The sequence below is a fragment of the Siphateles boraxobius genome, unplaced genomic scaffold (assembly GCF_051911475.1).
Source record: "Siphateles boraxobius isolate OS27281-9 unplaced genomic scaffold, OSU_SipBor_1 29, whole genome shotgun sequence".
Classification (NCBI taxonomy): Eukaryota; Metazoa; Chordata; class Actinopteri; order Cypriniformes; family Leuciscidae; genus Siphateles; species Siphateles boraxobius.
In genome coordinates, this window is record NW_027508908.1 from 13,730,726 (window position 1) to 13,752,402 (window position 21,677).

At 40.6% G+C, this 21,677-nt stretch overlaps 1 protein-coding gene across 1 annotated transcript in view; it reads right to left on the bottom strand.

Moving 5' to 3' along the window:
- The window catches only part of galntl6 (polypeptide N-acetylgalactosaminyltransferase like 6), a 270,294-nt gene extending 251,860 nt beyond the window's left edge, over positions 1 to 18,434 (bottom strand). The window contains exons 1-2 of the mRNA XM_077246669.1: positions 17,980 to 18,434; positions 17,442 to 17,681 (exon numbers count right to left, since the gene is read on the bottom strand). Coding sequence (XP_077102784.1) covers positions 17,442 to 17,576 — 135 coding nt within the window. The 5' untranslated portion in view covers positions 17,577 to 17,681; positions 17,980 to 18,434. The remainder of the gene's footprint in view (positions 1 to 17,441; positions 17,682 to 17,979) is intronic.
- Between the last annotated feature and the right edge of the window lie 3,243 nt (positions 18,435 to 21,677).

Below are 21,677 nucleotides of genomic sequence, written 5' to 3' on the forward strand. Positions count from 1 at the left end.
GACCGGCGGTTAAGGGTTTCGCCGAACGCTTCACTGAGGCCCAGAATGCTTCACAAGCTATGCGGCATTTCCTGCCCAAGCGCTCCAGCTCATCGCAGAGCAGACAGAGGCCGCCGCAGCCGCAGCGGGCTAGAACAGCCCCCACCGCCTCTCAGCCCGCGCCTCAGGCTGACGCTCGACGCCGCTCGCGCTCTCACAACCGCAAGCCGCCTTCTGAGCGACGGGGTCCTCGGCCCAAGATTGTGCTGAACCCAGAGCCTCGAAAGCCGTCCTAGCCACAAGAATGAAAAGAGAGAGTGCGTGTCTCGCAAAAGCCGGACCACTCTCTCTGCAAAAGCTCAAGCATTACCCAGTCCCCTTACAGGCGGCTGGATATGTTCATACAGCAGTCAATGGGCCAGTCACAGAGCTCGCTCACCTGCAAACAAACGCCGTTTTTACGGCGACGCACAGAAAACACAAAAAGAGTCTTTTTCTGCCTGTGTCACTAAGGGTTCACATGTCCACAAGGTGTGCATTCCCAGATACTGTCAAAACAGTGCCAAATTCATTCCCAGCTCAAGCTGCGCACCCCATGAATGTAGATCACGTGCCTACGGTCATGTACGCACCACTACACACAAGCACTGTTCACACAGTTATAAATTCATCCCCAGTAAAAGCGGGAAACATTATAAAAGTGACGCGTGTGCCTACCACTGTTTATGCACCCCCACTTATAAACACTGTCCTTACAGTGTCAAACACAACCCCAGCCCAGGCTGCGAGTTTTACAGACACAGCGCGCGCTGCTGTAATCACACACGCGCCCATTCACTCAGCTGCTCAGCGCGCGCCCGCGCCTCTGAGAGCTATGAGCTCAGGCGATTCGCTGGCCGGGTCCCTGCGTCACAGCGGCCCGCCCCTAGCCTGTATTCAGCCCATATCTGTACACGCAGCGGCATGGGTAATATTCCAGATATGCCGAAATGGGTATTGAATATAGTAAAGCACGGATACTCGCTCCAGTTCGCTCGCAGACCACCACGTTTTACGACTGTGGTCGAGACGAAAGTGAGAAAAGAGTGCTCACATGTTCTACGCACCGAGGTGCGCAAACTAATAGAAAAGGGCGCTGTGGAAACTGTTCCCCCCTCTCTGAGCGAAGCAGGTTTTTACAGCCGCTATTTTCTCGTCCCGAAAAAGGATGGCGGTCTCCGCCCCATCCTAGATCTCAGACACCTGAACAAAGCACTAATGATTCGCTCGCTCAGAATGTTAACAACCAAGCATATCCTCGCGCAAGTACGCCCAGGAGATTGGTTTCTCTCAGTGGATCTGAAAGATGCTTACTTCCACATTCCAATAGCGCCTCATCACAGGCCGTTTCTGAGATTCGCTTTCGAGGGACAGTCGTACCAGTACACAGTACTTCCGTTCGGCCTGTCCCTGGCTCCCCGTACATTCACGAAATGTATGGATGCAGCACTTTCCCCCCTAAGGCGAAGGGGAGTGCGAATACTGAATTATCTCGACGATTGGCTGATTCTAGCACAATCAGAGAGTCAGTTAATAACACACAGATCTTGGATTATCAGCCATTTAGAATGCCTGGGTCTAAGAATCAATTTTGCAAAAAGCATACTATCTCCCAGCCAGAGGATTTCTTTCCTGGGAATAGTTCTAGACTCGATGCAAATGACAGCGCGTCTCTCATCAGAGCGCGCGCTCACCATCCGGCGCCTTGCAACATCATTCAGGGCGGGCGCGCTCGCCCCCGTCAAGCGGTTTCAGAGGATGCTCGGTCTCATGGCCTCAGCATCGGCCGTACTCCAGCTAGGATTGTTGCATATGCGCCCTCTCCAACGCTGGCTCAAGAGCCGCGTCCCTACTCACGCGTGGCGTTCGGGCCACCTTTTAATCAGAGCGAACCACGGCTGTATAAAAGCCCTGACGCACTGGAAAGCCGCCGACTGGTACCAGTCAGGCGTGAGTCTGGGTGTGAACACAAGGAGAAAGATGATAACGACAGATGCCTCCAAAATAGGTTGGGGGGCCCTTTACGAGGGCAGGCCTGTCTCCGGCTTTTGGTCAAACCCGGAGAAGCGCCTACACATAAACTGTCTGGAAATGAAAGCGGTCGCTTTGGCTCTCAGAGCCCTGCTCCCACAGCTGAGAAACGAACACGTCTTGGTCCGAACGGACAACATGACGGTAGTATCGTACATAAATCGCCAGGGTGGACTCAGGTCGAGCTCCATGCATTCAATGGCCAGGAGACTCATTTTATGGTCCCAGCACAACTTGCGCTCGCTGAGAGCAGCGCATGTGCCAGGTGCCCTGAACCAGGGGGCGGACATGCTATCCAGAGACAAAATTCTCCCAGGAGAATGGGCTCTCAACCCGCTGACGATTCACTGGTTATGGAAAACCTTTGGCAAAGCGGAGATCGACCTCTTCGCCTCCAAGGAGAACGCGCACTGCCCTCTTTTCTTCACGAAAAGCATGGATGCGCTCGCCCAGAGCTGGCCGAGCCGTCCCTTATATGCCTTTCCCCCGATCGCGATGCTACCGCAGGTCATCAGTCGGGTCAGAGAGGAGAAAGACGCAGTGCTGCTGATAGCCCCACTCTGGAAGAACCAAACATGGTTTCCAGATCTGATGCAAATGCAATCTGCACCACGGCCGATTCCACTGAGGCCAGACCTCCTCAGTCAGGCCAACGGGATGATATTTCATCCCCGCCCCGATCTGTGGGCCCTTCATGCATGGCCCCTCAACGGGTTCCCAGGAACCTCACGAGCGGAGCACTAAAAACCATCGCTGAGGCGCGGGCGCCCTCCACGAGACGCTTATATGCCCAGAAATGGAAAGTGTTCAGTGTCTGGTGTAATGCCAAGGGCCTGAACCCTGAAACATGCGAGATTACGAACGTACTCGCTTTTCTACAAGGGCTTCTGGAGGCGGGCCGCGCCCCCTCCACGCTCAAAGTATATGTGGCGGCCATCACAGCATCACACGACCCTGTAATGGAACGTCCATTGGGAAGAAACGACCTAATTATTCGTTTCCTAAGGGGCGCTAGGAGGATGAACCCTTCACGCCCCCCCCTCAGTGCCGATCTGGGACCTAGCTACTGTCCTAGACGCTCTTAAAGGGCCTCCGTTCGAACCACTCCGAACCGTGCACCTTAAACAGCTCTCGCTCAAGACTGCGCTCTTGCTGGCACTCGCCTCGGTCAAGAGAGTGGGCGACCTGCACGCGCTTTCGACAAGCGCTGCCTGCCTAGAATTCGGACCTAACGACTGCAGGGTCGTCCTTAGACCGAAACATGGGTATATTCCTAAAGTGCTCACCACTCCCTTCAGAGCACAGGTTATCTCCCTAACTGCGCTATCGTCCCCAGCAGACGAACACGACGCTAATCTACTCTGCCCCGTTAGGGCTCTCAGAGTGTATTTGGAGCGTTCTGCCCTATTCAGACAGACAGAACAACTGTTTGTATGCTTTGGCGGCCGTACGAAAGGTTCCGCCGTTTCAAAGCAGAGAATCTCTCACTGGATAGTTGAAGCTATAGCGCTGGCTTATGAAGCTAAGGGACTTCAATGCCCCTGGGGAGTCAAAGCACACTCCACCAGGAGTGTGGCTTCTTCCTGGGCATGGTCAAGCGGGATACCGATCGAGGATATTTGTGCGGCGGCAGGCTGGGCCTCACCGTCCACATTTATCAGGTTCTACAACCTACAGGTCCCGACACTGCATTCCAATGTACTATCAGCATGATGCTAGTTGAACTACGAGTTCGTATCTAGATTATGTATGTGCTTGTGTCACACTGAGCGCCTTCTAGCCGCTCTGTATTCTTTCCCACATATAAAGCTCGCCTCTGCCGGCTAGTTGGATGATAACTTTGCTTTTTTAGCTCAGGCACCTGCCTCTGGCTATCATAAGGCGAAGTTCAGCACGCACGGCGTTTTGCATGGTGTTCCCATAGCGTAAGCTACTTACGCAATAGGAGAGACCTCTCGAAAGGGAACGACTCGGTTACTAACGTAACCTCGGTTCCCTGAGAGGAGGGAACGAGTATTGCGTAAGCTGCCGTGCTTGTGCTTGGTTAGTTCGCTTCAGTCGTTTTAACCTAAAGAACTCTCATGACGGGGCGCCCAATATATAGCTCTTGGCCACGCCCATCTTGGCGGGCTCTGACGCGCGCGGGCGCGAAGCGCGCTCATTGGTCGCGCATTCAGAGTCGCCCCGTCATTGGTTCGAGCAAGTTGCCGCAGCACAGCCAATGACCGAGCTGCCTTCGTTCATTGCTGTCAGCTGTGCAGCTGCAATGCGTTTTACATAAAGACTTCAATATTCTCGAGAAAAGGAGTTTTCCCATAGCGTAAGCTACTTACGCAATACTCGTTCCCTCCTCTCAGGGAACCGAGGTTACGTTAGTAACCGAGTCGATATTGTGCAAACATGGGCAAAATGCATTAAGGATTATTTCAAAAAAAGTTTATCTGAATAAATCTGACAACAAAAACAAATATTTTAAGGAGAATTTGTGGAGTGACTACAAGGGGGCAAGGTTTGGCTGTTAGCATGGTCCCACTACAGTACACCATATGGACAAAAAAGTATAAGTAATAGTAGCCTAGATGTTGTTATTGCTTAAATTGTAGTTCAATATTGAATAAATGTCAGATTATTGTGGCTCATTTACATGGACAACAGAAAGCAGTTGATTTACATTAGATTTTTAACATGTCTATGTGCACTATGTAATTGCCGTGCACTGCATGCAAGCAGTTCAGTCAATAATTTCTCCATAATGCAACTTCTATGCGACGCTGCTGTGAATATAATCTGAGACAACTTTGCTATTTTTTGTTCTCAATTGTTTTGCTTCAATTATCAATATGTAGAATGAAATTAGTATATGAAATGAATATACTGCATGTTAGCATTTGTTGAAACTATAGTTTAGAAAACACAAAATCATTGAGCTATGTTAGCAACGACAGAACTTACTGCAACCCTAGTTGGCTAACAATGATTTTGGAGCCTGACCTTATTATTTTTTGTAAATATTAAGTTAAGTTAAGTGATAATTGAAAGTCAGGTATGATGACCGATACTCGGAATTTGTCCTCTGCATTTAACCTATCCAAGTTAGTGCACACACACTGCAAAACTGGACACACACGCACGGAGCAGTAGGCAGCCATTATTGCTTTTGGGGGTTAGGTGCTTGCTCATGGGCAGCTCAGTCATTCCTGCCGGTATGAACCCACAACCTTCAGGTTACCAGTCTGTCTCTCTAATCATTAGGCCACGACTGCCCCTACACTCATACATAACATACGTTTCATACATTTACACATACAAATACGCTGACACATATGATTTAATATAGACATAATGGAGAAAATAAAAAAAATATTTACATATGCACAGCTTTAGAAAAAAAAATCTTTATGAATCCATTTTGAAATGTTCATAGTTACATTTTACTATTATATAGATATTTTTGAGCCACTAACCCCACCCCTTCCCCAAAACTAAACACAACAAAATAAAAAAATAAAAATCAACAGACCGACAAAGGATGGCTGAATGGATGGATGAAGCTACTCCTCAAATGGATGAGAAAATAATCAATATTACAAAAATAAAACAATATAAATATAATATTAATCTAATATTTTTAGTAAGCAGTTAGCTTGGTGAAATTAAAGGTCCATCACCATGTCTGTGACAAGTGTTTACCGACCATGATGGCTGATGATCGTAAAATAAGTTGACTATTAGGTATGTGCACAAGTACTCATATATGACAGTGACGATCGATCATGAAAACGGTGATCATCGTGACTTTAAAAATATACTTCTTCTTTTCTGACTGGTTATTGCAGAATTTTTGGACGGTACTTGAGGTCTGATTGGTTAGTGTTAGGACAGCTTGCCGTCCAGAATATAAAATCTACATATGCACAGTTAAGCCTGAAATCAGTTTGATCATAAAAATACAGTTAGGTGCAAGATGTGCAGTGCCAATTTGCCATATAAATAATAATGAGATCATGTGAATTTGTTGTGCTTTAGTTGCCTGTGTTTCAGCATGTTGTTATGTGAAGACCGAAATGAGATTTATACTTATTGAGTATAAACTGAGATTTATACTTATTGAGTATAAACTGAGATTAATATTTATTTAATAAATAGAACATTGAAAAACTTGTTAATGTAAAAATACTAAATATAATTGTATTTTTTATCAATTTTATTTATTTATTTATTCATTCATGCATGCATTGATTGATTCATTCAAGAGATGTAATGTAATGTAATGCTATGTAATGTAATGTAATGTTTATTTAACAAAAATGTGTCAAATGGGACATGAATTTACGTTTGATTTATTACAAACAAAAAAAAAACTGTAAGGACTTTGCCTCCTTAATTTAGAACACCACTGCACGGCACTGACTTCAGGGTGGCCCTGTCTAAAACAACAAGAAACTTAATAAACATCCAACAGCTTTAAAATCTTTATTCCTCGCTCAAGAGTAGTGTACAGCCTTGTAAATGTGCCTTTTATTGTCTTTTATTTATTATTCATGGTCTCGTCGTTAGGTCACATTTCAGTGATTTTACAGTCAAGGATAAAACATGAGGGCAAAAAAAAATTGTATTCAGTATTAGCTTGAAGCAGAACTGAGCAGCAACAACAAAGATTTATATCAATAAGCTGCAACATCAAAGCATCTACCAAGGTTTGGAAGTGAAGGGCGAAAAGATGAGATCTGCAGTCTTAATAGCAATACACGAGCAGAGAGGTATACGTCAGGAGAACATTAAAGACTTTTATTAAGTAATAATCAGCTCATGTCACCATTAGTGCTGATGAGCACTGTAAGATTGAAAGATAGGACTCACTCAAAACATCATCAAGTTTTTCACCCATGCAAAGTTTAACAACCCCCTTGTGATGTAACCTTTAAGGTGAGGGCCATTGAAATCTCTCTTTAAAATAAGGATCCTACACTAAAAAAAAAGCATAAAACAATGCCCTCAGAGAGCAGAGTTAAAAGAAAGGCAACTACTACTTTTAACAGACACATGAACAGACAATGAACATCGTGGCAAAACCGAGTGAAAGGAAATTAATTTGGGACAAAAAGGTGAGACAAATCAATTCGACTTCAACCAAGAAATTGCTTTCAAGTAGGTCCACACGTGTTGTGCAGGTCGAATGAGGGTGTTTGCGCCCTTTCCAATTCTTTGACAAATAAACTAGCGTCCAGTGGCAACAGGGAATCTCGAGGAGCCACAGAAACATCCATCACTCGGATGGGAAAAAGGTAAGCTTGGCAGATGCATGTGGCTGTGATCGCCCATTAATCTTAAGAGTGAAGTATAATTAGGATGGACTTTATGAGTTCACGTGATGTCATAAATAAAAGGAAAGCAGAGGAGCAGCAGCCTGAGGAGAGAGAAACTTGTCTTCTAATGACCCGGAGAGCTTGTGAGAACAGCCAGGTGTCAACGAGGGCTTTGATGCATGTGTCTGCTGTGCTTTATTTCTACATAATGAACAGTTGGCAGCACGGCAGATGGAGACCTGCAGATAGCTTCTGTGGCTAAATATTTATGGATAAACTATTGAGTACAAGAAAGGTAATTTAACAGTACGGCACACTTAATTCAACTTTCTACTGATTTCAAGGATAAATTAGCTTAATAACAAACCTAAGCGAAGCGAAGGGCTGTAGCCAGCATTCCGATCAATAGAGAGCTGAAGTGTAATTTGAGTAACACAAAGCCACATTCTCTAAAGGATCAATTGCTGGTGCTGCATGCAGCTTCAAGGCAGTTATGCAGTTACAGCACCAGCACACCAGATAGTCAACAGCAAACTAAGATTAAACAAGCGTGACTTGAAATGGCATCAGCAATGCATTTGGTATATTGTGATGTCATCATTTCATCATTTCAGAAGCCCAAAAAAAAGTTTTAAGAACTTTTTTTTTTAAATAACATGCGCTGATGCACCAGGGTCATTTATTATAAAACAAAGCACATTGAAAATGCTGCCATTTTTTCCTCATGCTATTCCAAACCCATATGCTGTTATTTGACAATTACATTTCTAGCGACCACGTCTGTCATGCTTCAAAAAAGGACAACAAATACCATAAACAAAGTCTATATGACATATATCCTATGTATATATATATATATATATATATATATATATATATATATATATATATATATATATATAGCCTATAACTTTTTGCCTGCCAATGGTCAATGTATTTCAGGTATAGAAATTGAATAAAGTAATCAAATGTAAAATATATGTATATATATATATTTATACGACAGTTCTTTCTGGTTCTTGAAAGCGCGCAATATTCACCCAGTCACAGCACTCTAAGCGTTTCACCGTTTGGATCACTCTGCTTGCGGCGACTGTCGTATTGGTTGAGCAAATCCACCAAATTTTCAAAAAATACTACTGTTGTTGTGTCACGAAAAGTAGTTTTAAGAGTTTTTTAGGCTGAATGTATTTATTTAGATCTCAAATATGTGACTAATATATAATCATAGTGCCCATTTTACAATCTGTGTAGATGCTTTCGCAGATGCGAACTCCAGACCGTCAGCGCTTTCAGCGCTCATGTACCCGCAGAGAACAGCTTCATCTCGGCCAATCCTTTGGGAATTTGCCACTGGCTCTTATGTAGATATTGGTTTAACATGAGATATAATTAATTTGGGGTATATCAAATGGCAATCGGTTTTATTAATCTATTACTTGTTCCAGAGCAAATTGATTTTGGTTAAGGGAAAAATTAAGTTTTTATATTACACTTAAACATTTCACTTAAATCATGTACTAGAGTGCTGCTTGTATGTTTGACTGAATCGTATGCTTGTGTTTATTCCCTATTGTCTTTAATAATGGCTATTGTTGTTAATTTAAATATTGTTGTTCAATAAATATTATTTTATGTAAGTAATATGCCGTATTTGGTATTGAGAAACGATCGTGATATGGACTTCAGTGAAAGTTAAAATATTACGCCATTAGATGGCAGCAAAGACTGTCTTTATGAGTTAGTCAGATCTAGGAAGTTGTTTTAGCGCTGTCATGGGAAGGACAAAGACGAACATATCGCTTTACTCAGTGGACATTCAAAATCATTTTTTGTATATAATATTATGGACATCGACCTGAAGAATGACTGCTATATCAGATGCAGGTAATACATTCGTTTAGTCGATCTCTCTCTCATAATACCATAATACAGTCTATCTATCTATCTATCTATCTATCTATCTATCTATCTATCTATCTATCTATCTATCTATCTATCTATCTATCTATCTATCTATCTATCTATCTATCTATCTATCTATCTAGCAACCACCCAGAGTACCCCTACTCTACATAATACAACAAGTTTCAATTCAATTCAAGTTCTAAAGTGACGTTATAGAGTTAGTAACGGAGGCTTCAGCTCAACTGTTGAACTGTCAACTTGAGATTTGAATCCGAGGAGGAAGGAAGTAGTCCTGCACAAAAGAGGGTTTTTAAAGACCTGTTGTTGTTTCTTATTTATTTACTCACATATGCCGTCGAACTGCTGTATAAACGCAATATCACACTCCGTGCGAAATGGCTGTAAATGGCTGTTATTACCTGCGGCACTCGGCCTGCCGTGCTGATATACAGCCATATTGTACTGCTTCTTGTGTATCTCTCTCTCTCTCTCTCTCTCTCTCTCTCTCTCTCTCTCTCTATATATATATATATATATATATATATATATATATAATAAATGATAATATTAAGAATATAAAAAAAGAAAGAAAGAAAAATTATAAATAAATAATGAACTCCTTGGTACTGGTAAAGATTCAAAAAATGTCTTTAAGGGTTGCAAAGAAAGAAAGAAAGAAAGAAAGAAAGAAAGAAAGAAAGAAAGAAAGAAAGAAAGAAAGAAAGAAAGAAAGAAAGAAAGAAAGAAAGAAAGAAAGAAAGGACATTTGGAATGGCATGAGGGTGAATAAACAATGGCAAAATGTAAATTTTTTGGGTGTACTACTCCTTTAAGAGTGGATTAAAAAACTCCCCACATCGAACAAGTGAGCACACATGTACAAGACTTCATGTCACTGCAACTCTCTGAGGGTGGTGATGCCACAAATAGCTGTTTGCCCTTCTGTTGTCACATATCTTGCTGTATACCTCTCCTCTCTCAGTCCACCCTATCCTTTCCTCCACGGCACATACATTGGCCAAATCTCAAGATAAACTGGTGGGTGGGCAGTGAGTTGCTCCTAACTTTACAGACTATTATCTGTCTTAGTTTTCCCTACAGTGGTGTGATGGTCTCAAGCTGTTCCCCTACTAGTTCTATCATATGTCTGGCTGTGCAGTATGGCAACTGAACCTGTGCTCGTACGTCTGATGAATTCAGCATTGAGCACAATGGAAAAACACATTCAGCCCCTAATAAAGATTCATTGACATCACCTAGCAAACATTCATCATAGTCAGTGCCTATTTTCCCCATTAAGAGATCAAAGATGTTCTGTGGGGTGTTAATTAAATTGGATAATGTTTCAAAATGACTCAAAAATATCCTTATAAGCATCAAGGTCTTTCTTGTTAGTGGGCCCAGCTGACTTTTTTTTTTTTTCGGTCTGTGCCAATAAATTAAAGGGAGAGGGAGATAGAGACAAAGGCAGAGAGTAAAATGAGTTCATTTTTAAAGGAGAATATTAATTTGAAAATGTATTTTTGAGACCCCTAACAAGCCTGGAGGATTTCCCGCAATATTAAAAGATACCAATCAAGTTCATTTGAACTGGTAAGAAGGTAAAATATCCACTGGAGTAATAAAATTACTTTTAAATTCTCTCGCTGTTGAAATAAGATCTGAACCTAATACAACTGAACGTATTATATTATATTATATTATATTATATTATATTATATTATATTATATTATATTATTAAAAACTTACTTAACATTTTTTTAAAGTTAGCATATGCAAAAAAAATCAGTTGACAAATATACAGTAACAGTTATAACAGTCCGTTTTAGTTAGTGAATATTTTTATTTTATTTTACAGAGACAGTGTGAGCCACTTAAGTTGAGAATCAATTGAACTCAATGTTATTATGAGGTGAAAAAACAAGAGTGATATGATTACTCCACAAAAATGAAAGCTCAAGAGAGCATGTAAGTCGATTAAATACACAAGATGAGATTGATTGTAAATCATCACTTCTAACAATAGAAAAACTGGATTGCTTTGCATGACCTTTTCCACCTTATCCTTGAGAAAGGGGTCAGGGCTTGGATGATGAATAAACAGCAAGCACACCAATCATTTAAAAAATGACATAACCTTGAGTTCAACTTTCCACATTGAGGTTATGAAAAGCTTTTATAATTTTCTATCTGTACATGTAACTGACTTGTACATCTTCCCTGCCAAAGATGAACGAAAAACAATGCTCTGAATTTCTGTAGCTCATCAAAACTTCTTCAATAATCTTGTTCTCCATAGTTTCCCACATTTAGGGAAATTGATTACAATGCATGCCAGCAAGTATTAAACATTAATTCTCTGGTCAGAAAATATATGGCTCAAATAAACCATCTGATGGTGGAAGAAATCATCAAAAGGTGATTCTGAATTGTGCATTCGCCACACATTTCACATAACCCCCCACTATCCCTCAGGTCTGATGATAACATCCTTTACTGGGCTACACCATTAAACTGGCCGCCCAATTTTACTGTAATTTTTTGCCAAAGACAAATATCACCTTACACTGCGGATTTTAATGCCATAAATCTCTACATGCTCAGAGAGGAGCCATAAAATATAACAGACCTCACTTTTCTTAGATAACAATCACTCGGGTGGAGGAGTCAGTGAAATCTGCCAGTTCAAATGGCCATAATTCAACGCAAAGAGCTTTCAGATCACCTCGGGACAAATAAAGAGAAGATTAACACACTGCTGCATACAGACGCTTACATAATGTACAACAGCATTGACATACATAATGATACATAATACTATTACGTTTACCTATCTCATTTACTACCATCCAGAGGCCTATATTTAGTATGCATGCTTATTTTTGTGAACTATGGTTACTTAGTCTGCGTGAAAGGTAGATTTAATGATATAATTATTTATTAAATTTTTTATTTATTACAATTTGATTTTGAACATTTCACATGCAGTAAATACAAAGACATCTTTGGTCTGATCAGTATGAGCTATACAGTATGTTCTCATTTAAAGTATGTGCTGTATACATAGGTAGTAATTTAAGGAATCATTACTGTAATCACGCAATACAACAACTGTTCTTATTTTGCTGCCTCCTAAGATAACTATGCTTGGACAAATTGGACAGCATAGTCATGAATATAATGTTGATTAGATAATGCTAATAACTATATATTATATATATATATATATTTCAAAACTAGTCACAATCAAGGACAAATAAAGGGCCATTTAAAGGGTTAGTTCACCCAAAAATGAAAATTAAGTCATTAATTACTCACCCCCATGCTGTACCAACCCCGTAAGACCTTCGTTCATCTTCGGAACACAAATGAAGATATTTTTGATTAAATCTGAGAGGTGGATCACTGCTACATAGGCTGCCAGAGGGAATGAAACTTGACGGCCCAGAAAGTCATTAAAGAAAATGTTTAAATATTCCATGTGCCTACAGTGGCTCAACTATAAGTTTATCAAGCGACGAGAATACTTTTTTCCCGAAAAAAAAAACATAATAACGACTTTATTCGACTATTCCTTTTCTTCCTTGTGGGCCTGAGACGAGAGTTCAAGAGATTTCCACGACGCATGCGCGAGAACTGAGAAGAGAACGTTCTTCTTCTAATACTTCTTGTTCAGTTCTCGCGCATGCGTCGTGGAAATCTCTTGAACTCTCGTCTCAGGCCCACAAGGAATGAAAAGGAATAGTCGAATAAAGTCGTTATTATGTTTTTTTTTTTCGGGAAAAAAGTAGTCTCGTCGCTTGATAAACTTATAGTTGAGCCACTGTAGGCACATGGAATATTTAAACATGTTCTTTAATGACTTTCTGGGCCGTCAAGTTTCATTCCCTCTGGCAGCCTATGTAGCAGTGATCCACCTCTCAGATTTAATCAAAAATATCTTCATTTGTGTTCCGAAGATGAACGAAGGTCTTACGGGGTTGGTACAGCATGGGGGTGAGTAATTAATGACTTAATTTTCATTTTTGGGTGAACTAACCCTTTAAGAGCAAAAACAGGTGTGTGTGTGTGTGTGTGTGTGTGTGTGTGTGTGTGTGTGTGTGTGTGTGTGTGTGTGTGTGTGTGTGTGTGTGTGTGTGTGTGTGTGTGTGTGTGTGTGTGTGTGTGTGTGTGTGTGTGTGTGTGTGTGTGTGTGTGTGACACTCTCATGGCTAAAGACCAAGAGAGAAAGTAAGAGCCCTTCAGAGGCTTTCAATCTCTTGTAATAGTGTTATTATCTTAATGGAGGTGCCAAACACACAAGACTGGAAAGGTCCGTGTCCCTTTGTTTTGTGAGCCTGAGAGTAAGTGGTTTTATATTACCCTGCTCTGCTATATGGCCGCCGCTCAATATGAAATGCGCATTACTCTTGGGAGCCACGGCGAACAGCCCGAGACATTGCTCCATCCTCACCTCATGAGGCACATCAGAGTAATCAAGTTTAAATTGTCTCTTTCTCGAGAGGGTCATGCTGCTGTTCATATTAGGGGCATGGGCCATCAAGTGCGCCTGCAGGTGGTAATGACGGAGAGCAGAATGTTTAACATAAAAACCAAAGTGAGTTTATGAAAGAAGGTGGGTTTGTGCCTCAGTGATGTAGTACAAGGACAAGCCGGGCTCGGTCTCAAGTCTCAAGTCCGAGTCCAAAATCATAGTTTCTATGAATAGTCGAGACCAGCTTTTTTGAGTCTGAGTCCAAAAGCTTCTGAAAATGTTGTCTTGGAATCAGACTTTAGGACTACAACACTGTTTCACATGTTGTGATGCTGTTCTACATAAACCAAAGAAAAAATAGTCAGGCAGAAATCCAATTATCTTTACCCTTTTTCCTGGGAAGAACGCAATTACAGGAAGACAATGTGATGCTGATGACTTTCGATAACAAAATGCCATGGGATCGTGAAGAGAGGATATATGTTGTATGAGATTTGAGGACCGGACACTATCACTGCAAGGTGGAATATTCAATTACATAATATCTCCTGGGACTGATCACTTGGCTGACCCCCTCCCTAATGACAGCACAATTTAATTTATATTCTGTGCAATGGAAATGATGAGGAGAAAAACACCTGTCCTTTTCTGGGCCAACATGGTCAGCATTAACTTGGATATCATCAAATCCATTCCATTTCCAAATTGAACTTTGGCCTTGCATCACACCGAATGTTGCTGCTTATTGCGGAATCCTCTCAATGCTTCCTGACAACAACTGCAAACTATCCGAGAACTATACGATTTCCATCCTTTGGTTATCCAAGCCTCTCTACAATACTATTTTGTATTATCCCTCATTGTCCCCAGACCACAATTTAGTTCAAATCATCTTGTGCACTCTTCACCCATGCTCTCACTATCAGCTTGACATGTACATTACCATAATGTAGCTCTCCAGTGTGACACTGAGGGTAATTGCAATTACTACATCTCTCTTCCCCTTGTCACTTTGCTGGCAAATGTAAAGTGACAATAATGTTCCTTCGTTTAGAATGACATAAACATGGTCGGCTTAAAAACTGGAAAGCTTAAAGATTCTTGAGGTCACCTTGCCCTCCACCTCCGTTGTGCTTCTACCCCAGGTAGTTAGCAATGGCGAAGCTCTCGTTATCCACCATGCTATCGGTGACAGTGTTGCATGCACACCGTTGTCAACACACCGTCGAGCAGTAGCGCGTCGAGATAGAATTGCATAGACACTCTCTTCATAATGCGCGTGGGCAATGTCATGCTCAACGGAGAGCTCTTGTTAGGAGCTGAGGGAAGGTTATCAGTCCTGACACACGCTTATCAGCACACATCCATCTCGTAGCACTGGCGCTGTGCGCACCACCCACCGAAGTACACAGATGCTGTTTACTCGCACCAGGAGTGGGCCGCCACAGCTAATTCAACATGATTGTCTCCCAAAGGACAGAAAGCTGAAATTTTGACGGGGAAGGAGGGACAGAGCTCAACGCACGTCTTCCCAGAAGAAAGGGAGCCGGTGCATTGAGTCTACGCTTCCCGTCGCTATTTTGTTAAACCTAGGTTAACATCACTGAGGGAGGATTTTTTGGGATTCGAGGGCTGATTCAATCATGGGTAATTGCTATCGGATAATAAAAGAGGACTCACAAGGTGGGTTTATTCACCGGGATTCATGGGGGCTTATTCACACAATATCTCTGCTGTCAATTATCTCTCCCGCTCTGACAGGTACACAATAACAGGCGCTGGGATCTTTCTATTGAGCTGGTAAACTCAAGCTTCTTTTGAGTCCGGAAAGTGTGTGACATGAGGGGATTGAGAGTCTGATTCCAGACTGCTCTCATCCCTGCGCTGCCCTCCCCATCCTTTTTTTCGAATGGAATACGCTCTCATTCCACTAATCATATTCTCTTAAAAACTGCTGAGGAATCAATAGTCCGCCTGCCATTAGGTGGCAATAAATATTCAGACGACAGAGTCTACATATTGAGTCCTCTATCTGAGACACTTGTAGAATTTTTCACCAAGCTTCAGCACAAAGGCCCACCTGTCACACCTACAAAGTTACCACAGAGCCAAGCGAGGTTGTTTTGCATGGAGAATGCCTCTTTGAGGAAATCAGAAAGGGGAGGTCAGCATAGAGCGGAAGGACAACACCCTGCATTATGTGCTCTGATATGTTTGGCCCTGTCAATATCGTGGTGCCTGCTCACAGGTTTAATTTTAATGAAGAGACTGGATTTGTGCAGTTGTGCTTGCCCAAGGCTAAAGTCATGCAACCCCAGCAAAACAAATGAAAAAGGAGCAATTACAAGACACAATAAACAGACTCAGAATTGTCCCTTGAGCGAAAGATCTACATCAAAGTCGCAGAAACCAAAAGCAACCAGGTACCCAAGGGTGGAATCAAATGAACCAACAGCACCCCTCGGCAGGCGGTTGAGGGGTACACACATAAGTGGAGAGAGGGAATTCAGTAGACGGGAACGCTAGTCCAGTAATGTTGAGATGAATGTCATCTAGTAGTGATGTGCGTAAGTGACTGCAGCCAACCCAGCCCAAGTGATTTTCCACATGCAAGATGCTTTTAGGGGACTAAATATGTCACAATGGCATCTGGCTGAGAGAATCACTGTTGCACTCTCATCACAAGCAGCAGCCAGTTGCAGAGCAAATGAGCTTATGAATGTTGTTCTCTGAGAGCTAAACATGATTAAGGAATTCAACCTATGAAAATGATGCTATAATCCCAAATCTCTTGAAGATGAAACATTCAGTAGGTTGAATTGTTCTCTCCGTCTCTTCGAGAGCATTAGCAGAGATAAACAATAAATATTCAATATTAGCATTATATTGAGCTTCATCCTTTTCCTTTCTGCACGCCTTGCAAGAAAATGTTTTTTTTTTTTTTTTTTTTGACTGGTGATTTACGTTTCCCTCAAGGCAAAACTGCTGACTTCTTAAGTGCTCCTAAATGCATAATCTTGTGGGAGGCAAAAACACAATAATGGTATGTTAACTATTCATTAACGGTTGAACAGGGTGCATTAAGATGTGTATTTGTATTCTTAAAAGTTTAATTAGAGTACTGTTGGGTTAGTTAGAGATGGGATGTCAAAAGCCACATTTCCCAACATCTCTTAGATTGGTAACTAACAACTCTGATTAAAGTGGGAATGATAAACATTTCCAACACAGAATTGGCCAAACACAATAATGTAGCCTAGAAGATTTTCCAACTCTTTAAATAAAGCGTATAATAAATTATTTTGCAAACAGACAAACTAATGTGAGGTAGAATTAATCCTGAAAGCCCTTTTTAAGAAATTGATGCTGTGTTTAATACAGAAATTATGAAAATTGTAACACTTTTTAACATTTATTCAAAGAGAGAACAGCACTATGACTTGCTGCACTTCCAGTAATATATCTTTTGAAAGTAAAGATAGCAAGTCTGGCATGAACTTTTTTCTGGCATGAAGAATAAGTTTTAGTTTTTAGTTTTTTAAATAAAGAATGTTTTTCAGTACAGTACTAGTCTGGGTGAGCTATGGCTTATCCAGACTTGTTATTTACAGAGGTTATGCTGCATGCACCAGATCTGATTGACAGTAATAACTTAGCCTATATAAATGCTAGAGACACATAAATATCAAACGTGTGTGCTCACCTGTTCTCCTGGCTCATGCGACTTCATAAGGTTCTTCTCTCTGTACATTGACCAAAGGCCGACGTTTGGCAGAAAAATTAAAGCCACCATGAATAGAAATGCCATCTGCAGAACGCGCTTCTGCCTTCTCTTCATTTTGAAGACGCAAATGAGACACCATCCAGCGCTAGATAGACGCGAGTATGCCGTTTGTAGACTCAAGCTCCGTATCCCCCCTCGCAGAAGACGACAAACTTTCACCTGTAAGGAAGACAAAGTCGCCGCGTCATATAAACAAACACTCCTAATTGAAACGAAGCAACATAATGTCTTATTACGCGCAATAATATCAGGCTCGTGAGCAACACTAGCTATCGCTTAACTGACATAGGCAATTAAGCAAACATTAACTGAACACTCTATAGAATAAGCATAGATTATCAATAATTGAGACAATTCTGTTACAGCCACTATCACTAAGACAAAACAGCACGAGCCTGCTTTTATCATTCCCGCGAGACGCAACGATGGCGAAAGCAATACTCTGAAAAGGACTTACAGTAGAGGGTTGTTTGCATGTTGAGACATATATGTTGCTCGGCAATCCCCTCTCCTTTGTTGAAGACACGCAATGGGAACGTTTTCGAGTACGATAATTGCTGAACAACGACGAGCGCTGCGTTTTTATCTGTGGCAATGCTTTCGAGATCAAATTTGAAATCGTCTCGTGCTCTTCCTTAAAACCCTCGCGCGCGTACCACCGACTAAAGGTTTACCGATTTTTTTCCTCTTTCCTCCTTAGGCGACTTCTCAATGCCCTCAGCTTTTTGATATTGCGGTTTTAAACCACGTGTGCTGCGCATTCATATGAAAACATCCTCGCAGCCGCGCGATGCTTTCCGATGTGTGGGACAGCACAGTGTAGCAGAAGCAGTCTTTACACCAAAAACGAGCTCACAGAGTAAAGAGGTGAGGGATTCTTAGGTTTGGTTTGAGCTGTTGAGCTGTAGCTCTGCTTCTTTGGACGCAATTGTGTTCGTAAATTCAAGTCAATAACCATGTGAAACTCTTTTTTTCTGGTGACATTATTTTAGCGGTAACACTTTAGTTTAGGGTCCGGTTCTCTCTATTAATTAGCATGCATAGGCTATTACTTGGATATTTACTGTTTATTAGTACTTATAAAGCACACATCAATGCTGTATTCTGCATGACATTATTCTGCATCCCTAATCCTATACCCAATACCTAAACGTAACAACTACCTTACTAACTATTAAAAAGCCGTAATTAGGAGTATATTAAGGCAAAAGTAGCTAATAGTTGGTAAATATTGAGAATTGGACCCTAATCTAAAGTGTGGCCATTTTGGTTACTTCTATTATAATAAAAATAAGTTTTATTTATTTTATTTGTTTTACCTTTGAAAGGAATAAGTCCCCAGAAGTAATGCATTTTCTGACATGAGATGGACCACATTATATTTATATAATTTGTGTTATGATATATGCACATTATGGTCTTTTATTTTTCATTGTAAGTAATCTAGATAATATTGCATTATTTGGTAACACTTTACAATATGGTCAATAATGTATTAACTAACATGAACGAACACTGAGCAATGCATTTGTTACAGTATTTATTAATCTTTGTTAATGTTAGTTAAAAATTAAGCTTTTCATTGTTTGTTCATGTACAGTGTGCACTAACAAATACAACTTTTGATTTTAATAATGCATTAGTAAGTGTTGAAATGAACATTATCTACAATTAATAAATTCTGTAGATCATATTGTTCTTTTTTTGTTGTTGTTGTTGATGTTAACTAAATTTGTCAACTAATGTTAATAACGTTATGTATTTAAGTAAAACAGCCAATATTCTAGTAATATGCATGTTACAAGTTAATAGTGAGAACTGGACCCTAAATTAAAGTATTAACATTTTTTCAGGAGAAAAAAAGCAGTTAATGAACATATATAGACATGTTCAGTCAGTGTCTATAAAAAATGATGTGTAACACTTTATAATGAGTTTTCATAAGTTAATGGCTTATTCTGCATGACCATATTCTACATCCCTTAATCCTACCCAATATCTCAACTTAAAAGCTACCTTACTAAAGGCAGTAATTAGGAGTTGATTGAGGCAAAAGTCATAGTTAATAGTTAGTAGTGAGAATTGGACCCTGAACCAAAGTGATACCAAAAATGTTAATGAATTTTAACTTTCTGGAGTCTGAGTTGATTTTTGGGTCGGTACATTTTAAAGGTAAAAAGTTTTTAGTAGTGCAGCTCAGTATATTACCACTGTATTAGTTAATAATACTATTGTTATACTATTAATGATATATACTATTATGAATTCTATTGTTCACTGTGCATCATTAGAATAATTAATTCTGCTGCTGCTCTAAGAATCCTTAATGCCGAATAAGTTAATCAAGACAGACTTATGATTATCTTTTCTCTTTTTTTCTGGGAATAAATTCACATTGTATAGGCACGCATTTCTTTGAAGCTGTTTATTTATTGTTGAATGCTACTATACTTGATGGGAATGAAAGGGAGACAGATGGGGGTGGGGGTACACTTATGCCAAAGGCAACTGCAGCACAGCATATGGAGACAGCATACACAAGGGATCACCTGATGTTTCTAAGTGAATTGCAGAACTTAATGAATTTTGTCAAGGTTGGATCTGTTCCTGAATATTGATACACAATCTAACCAAAATATTTTCCCTTGCTATTGTAAACAAAATAGACAAAAAGAAAATGTGTGCTGGTACAGTTTGAATTTCTAACACCACCAACAGAGGGGGCCATTAGGCACAGCCTGCTCTGATAAAAAAAAATATATGCAATGTCCTGCAGAATTACACATAACATTTAAATGTTTCATAAGTAACATATGGTATATAGGCTATGTATGCTGAATTTGCACTACTCCATTCAAGCAAAGCTTCAGCCTGTTTGCTTCAGCACCATGGACAGCAATTTCCAAGCACAGTAAAACAGGTAAGTTAAGCTAAGAGGCAATGTGAAAACATGACTCTGCCTATCTACTCAGAACTATAAATTTAATCTACCTCTGTTTTAAAACATATAGAAAATCGTAAAAATAAATAAAATCTCAAATATACCTGAAAAGACTGATACCCCTTTTCCGCCAAAAAAGAACTGGTTTAGAACTGGTGCTGGTTCAAAGTTGGTTCGGAGTTGGTTCAACTTGCGAACCTTCTCAGAACCGGTTTGTTTTTCCACTGACCAGAACGCCCAGCGAATGACGTTGTTACGTCACTGTGTACGTCGATAATACGTCTCAGCTAGAAACGCTTGCAAACCTACAACATTACTTTGGGATTACCTCTAACTTGTGTACCAAGAAGGCTTTAAAAACAATTGAAATATGGAAGTCTTTTAACTTTTCCTTTGATATGTAATCTTTTCTGATTAGTTATGTACCCATGTCTTGTGTCTTTTTTTTCTTTCCGTTTATTTGTTCTATATTGTGACTGTTTTCCTCTTTGCTTACATAATGTTTTCAATAAAAAAAAAATTCAAAATAAAAAAAAGCTAGAAACACTTGCGCCAACTTCAAGCATAACAATTACAATGGCGGACTACATCGTGTTTCTGCAAATGTTTCTCCTGGCTTTGCGGTCAGAAAAGATGTTTAGGACACATCTAAACCCGCACCCAGCCCCCGCCGTAAGCATGACGTGGTAAAAGAACGGTTCTCTGGTTCTAGTCCAGCAAAGAGTTGGTGCCACTTTGCAACCAGTTTTCCTGGCCGAGAACCGGTTCTTTGGCTGTCGAAACACAAAGAACTGGTTCGCGAGAAGGCACCGGCTCCGAACCGGCTCTCAAAATGCTTTGGTGGAAAAGGGGTAACAATGGCACACATTTTCCCAAGGCATCCGGCAGCACTCACACTAGAGAAAATCATTAATTCGAGGCAAAAATTCACTATGTCCCCTTTTTGTCTTAATTATTACGGTGCAGCACATCAGTCAAACCATTTGATGAAGCATATTGACTGTGACAAAGAAGAATGAGCCATCTCAATCTTCCACATAGATTAAATTCTGCCTATGCCTTTGAAAGAGAGGAGGAAAGAAAGCAGGTTTTATGATGCTCACCATGTGAGAAGTGTAATAATATCACCATACAGTTGTTCTGATAGAAAACAAGAATGCAATTACCTTTCTTCATAGTTTCAGCAATAAACAATTATTTGTGATAAAATACAA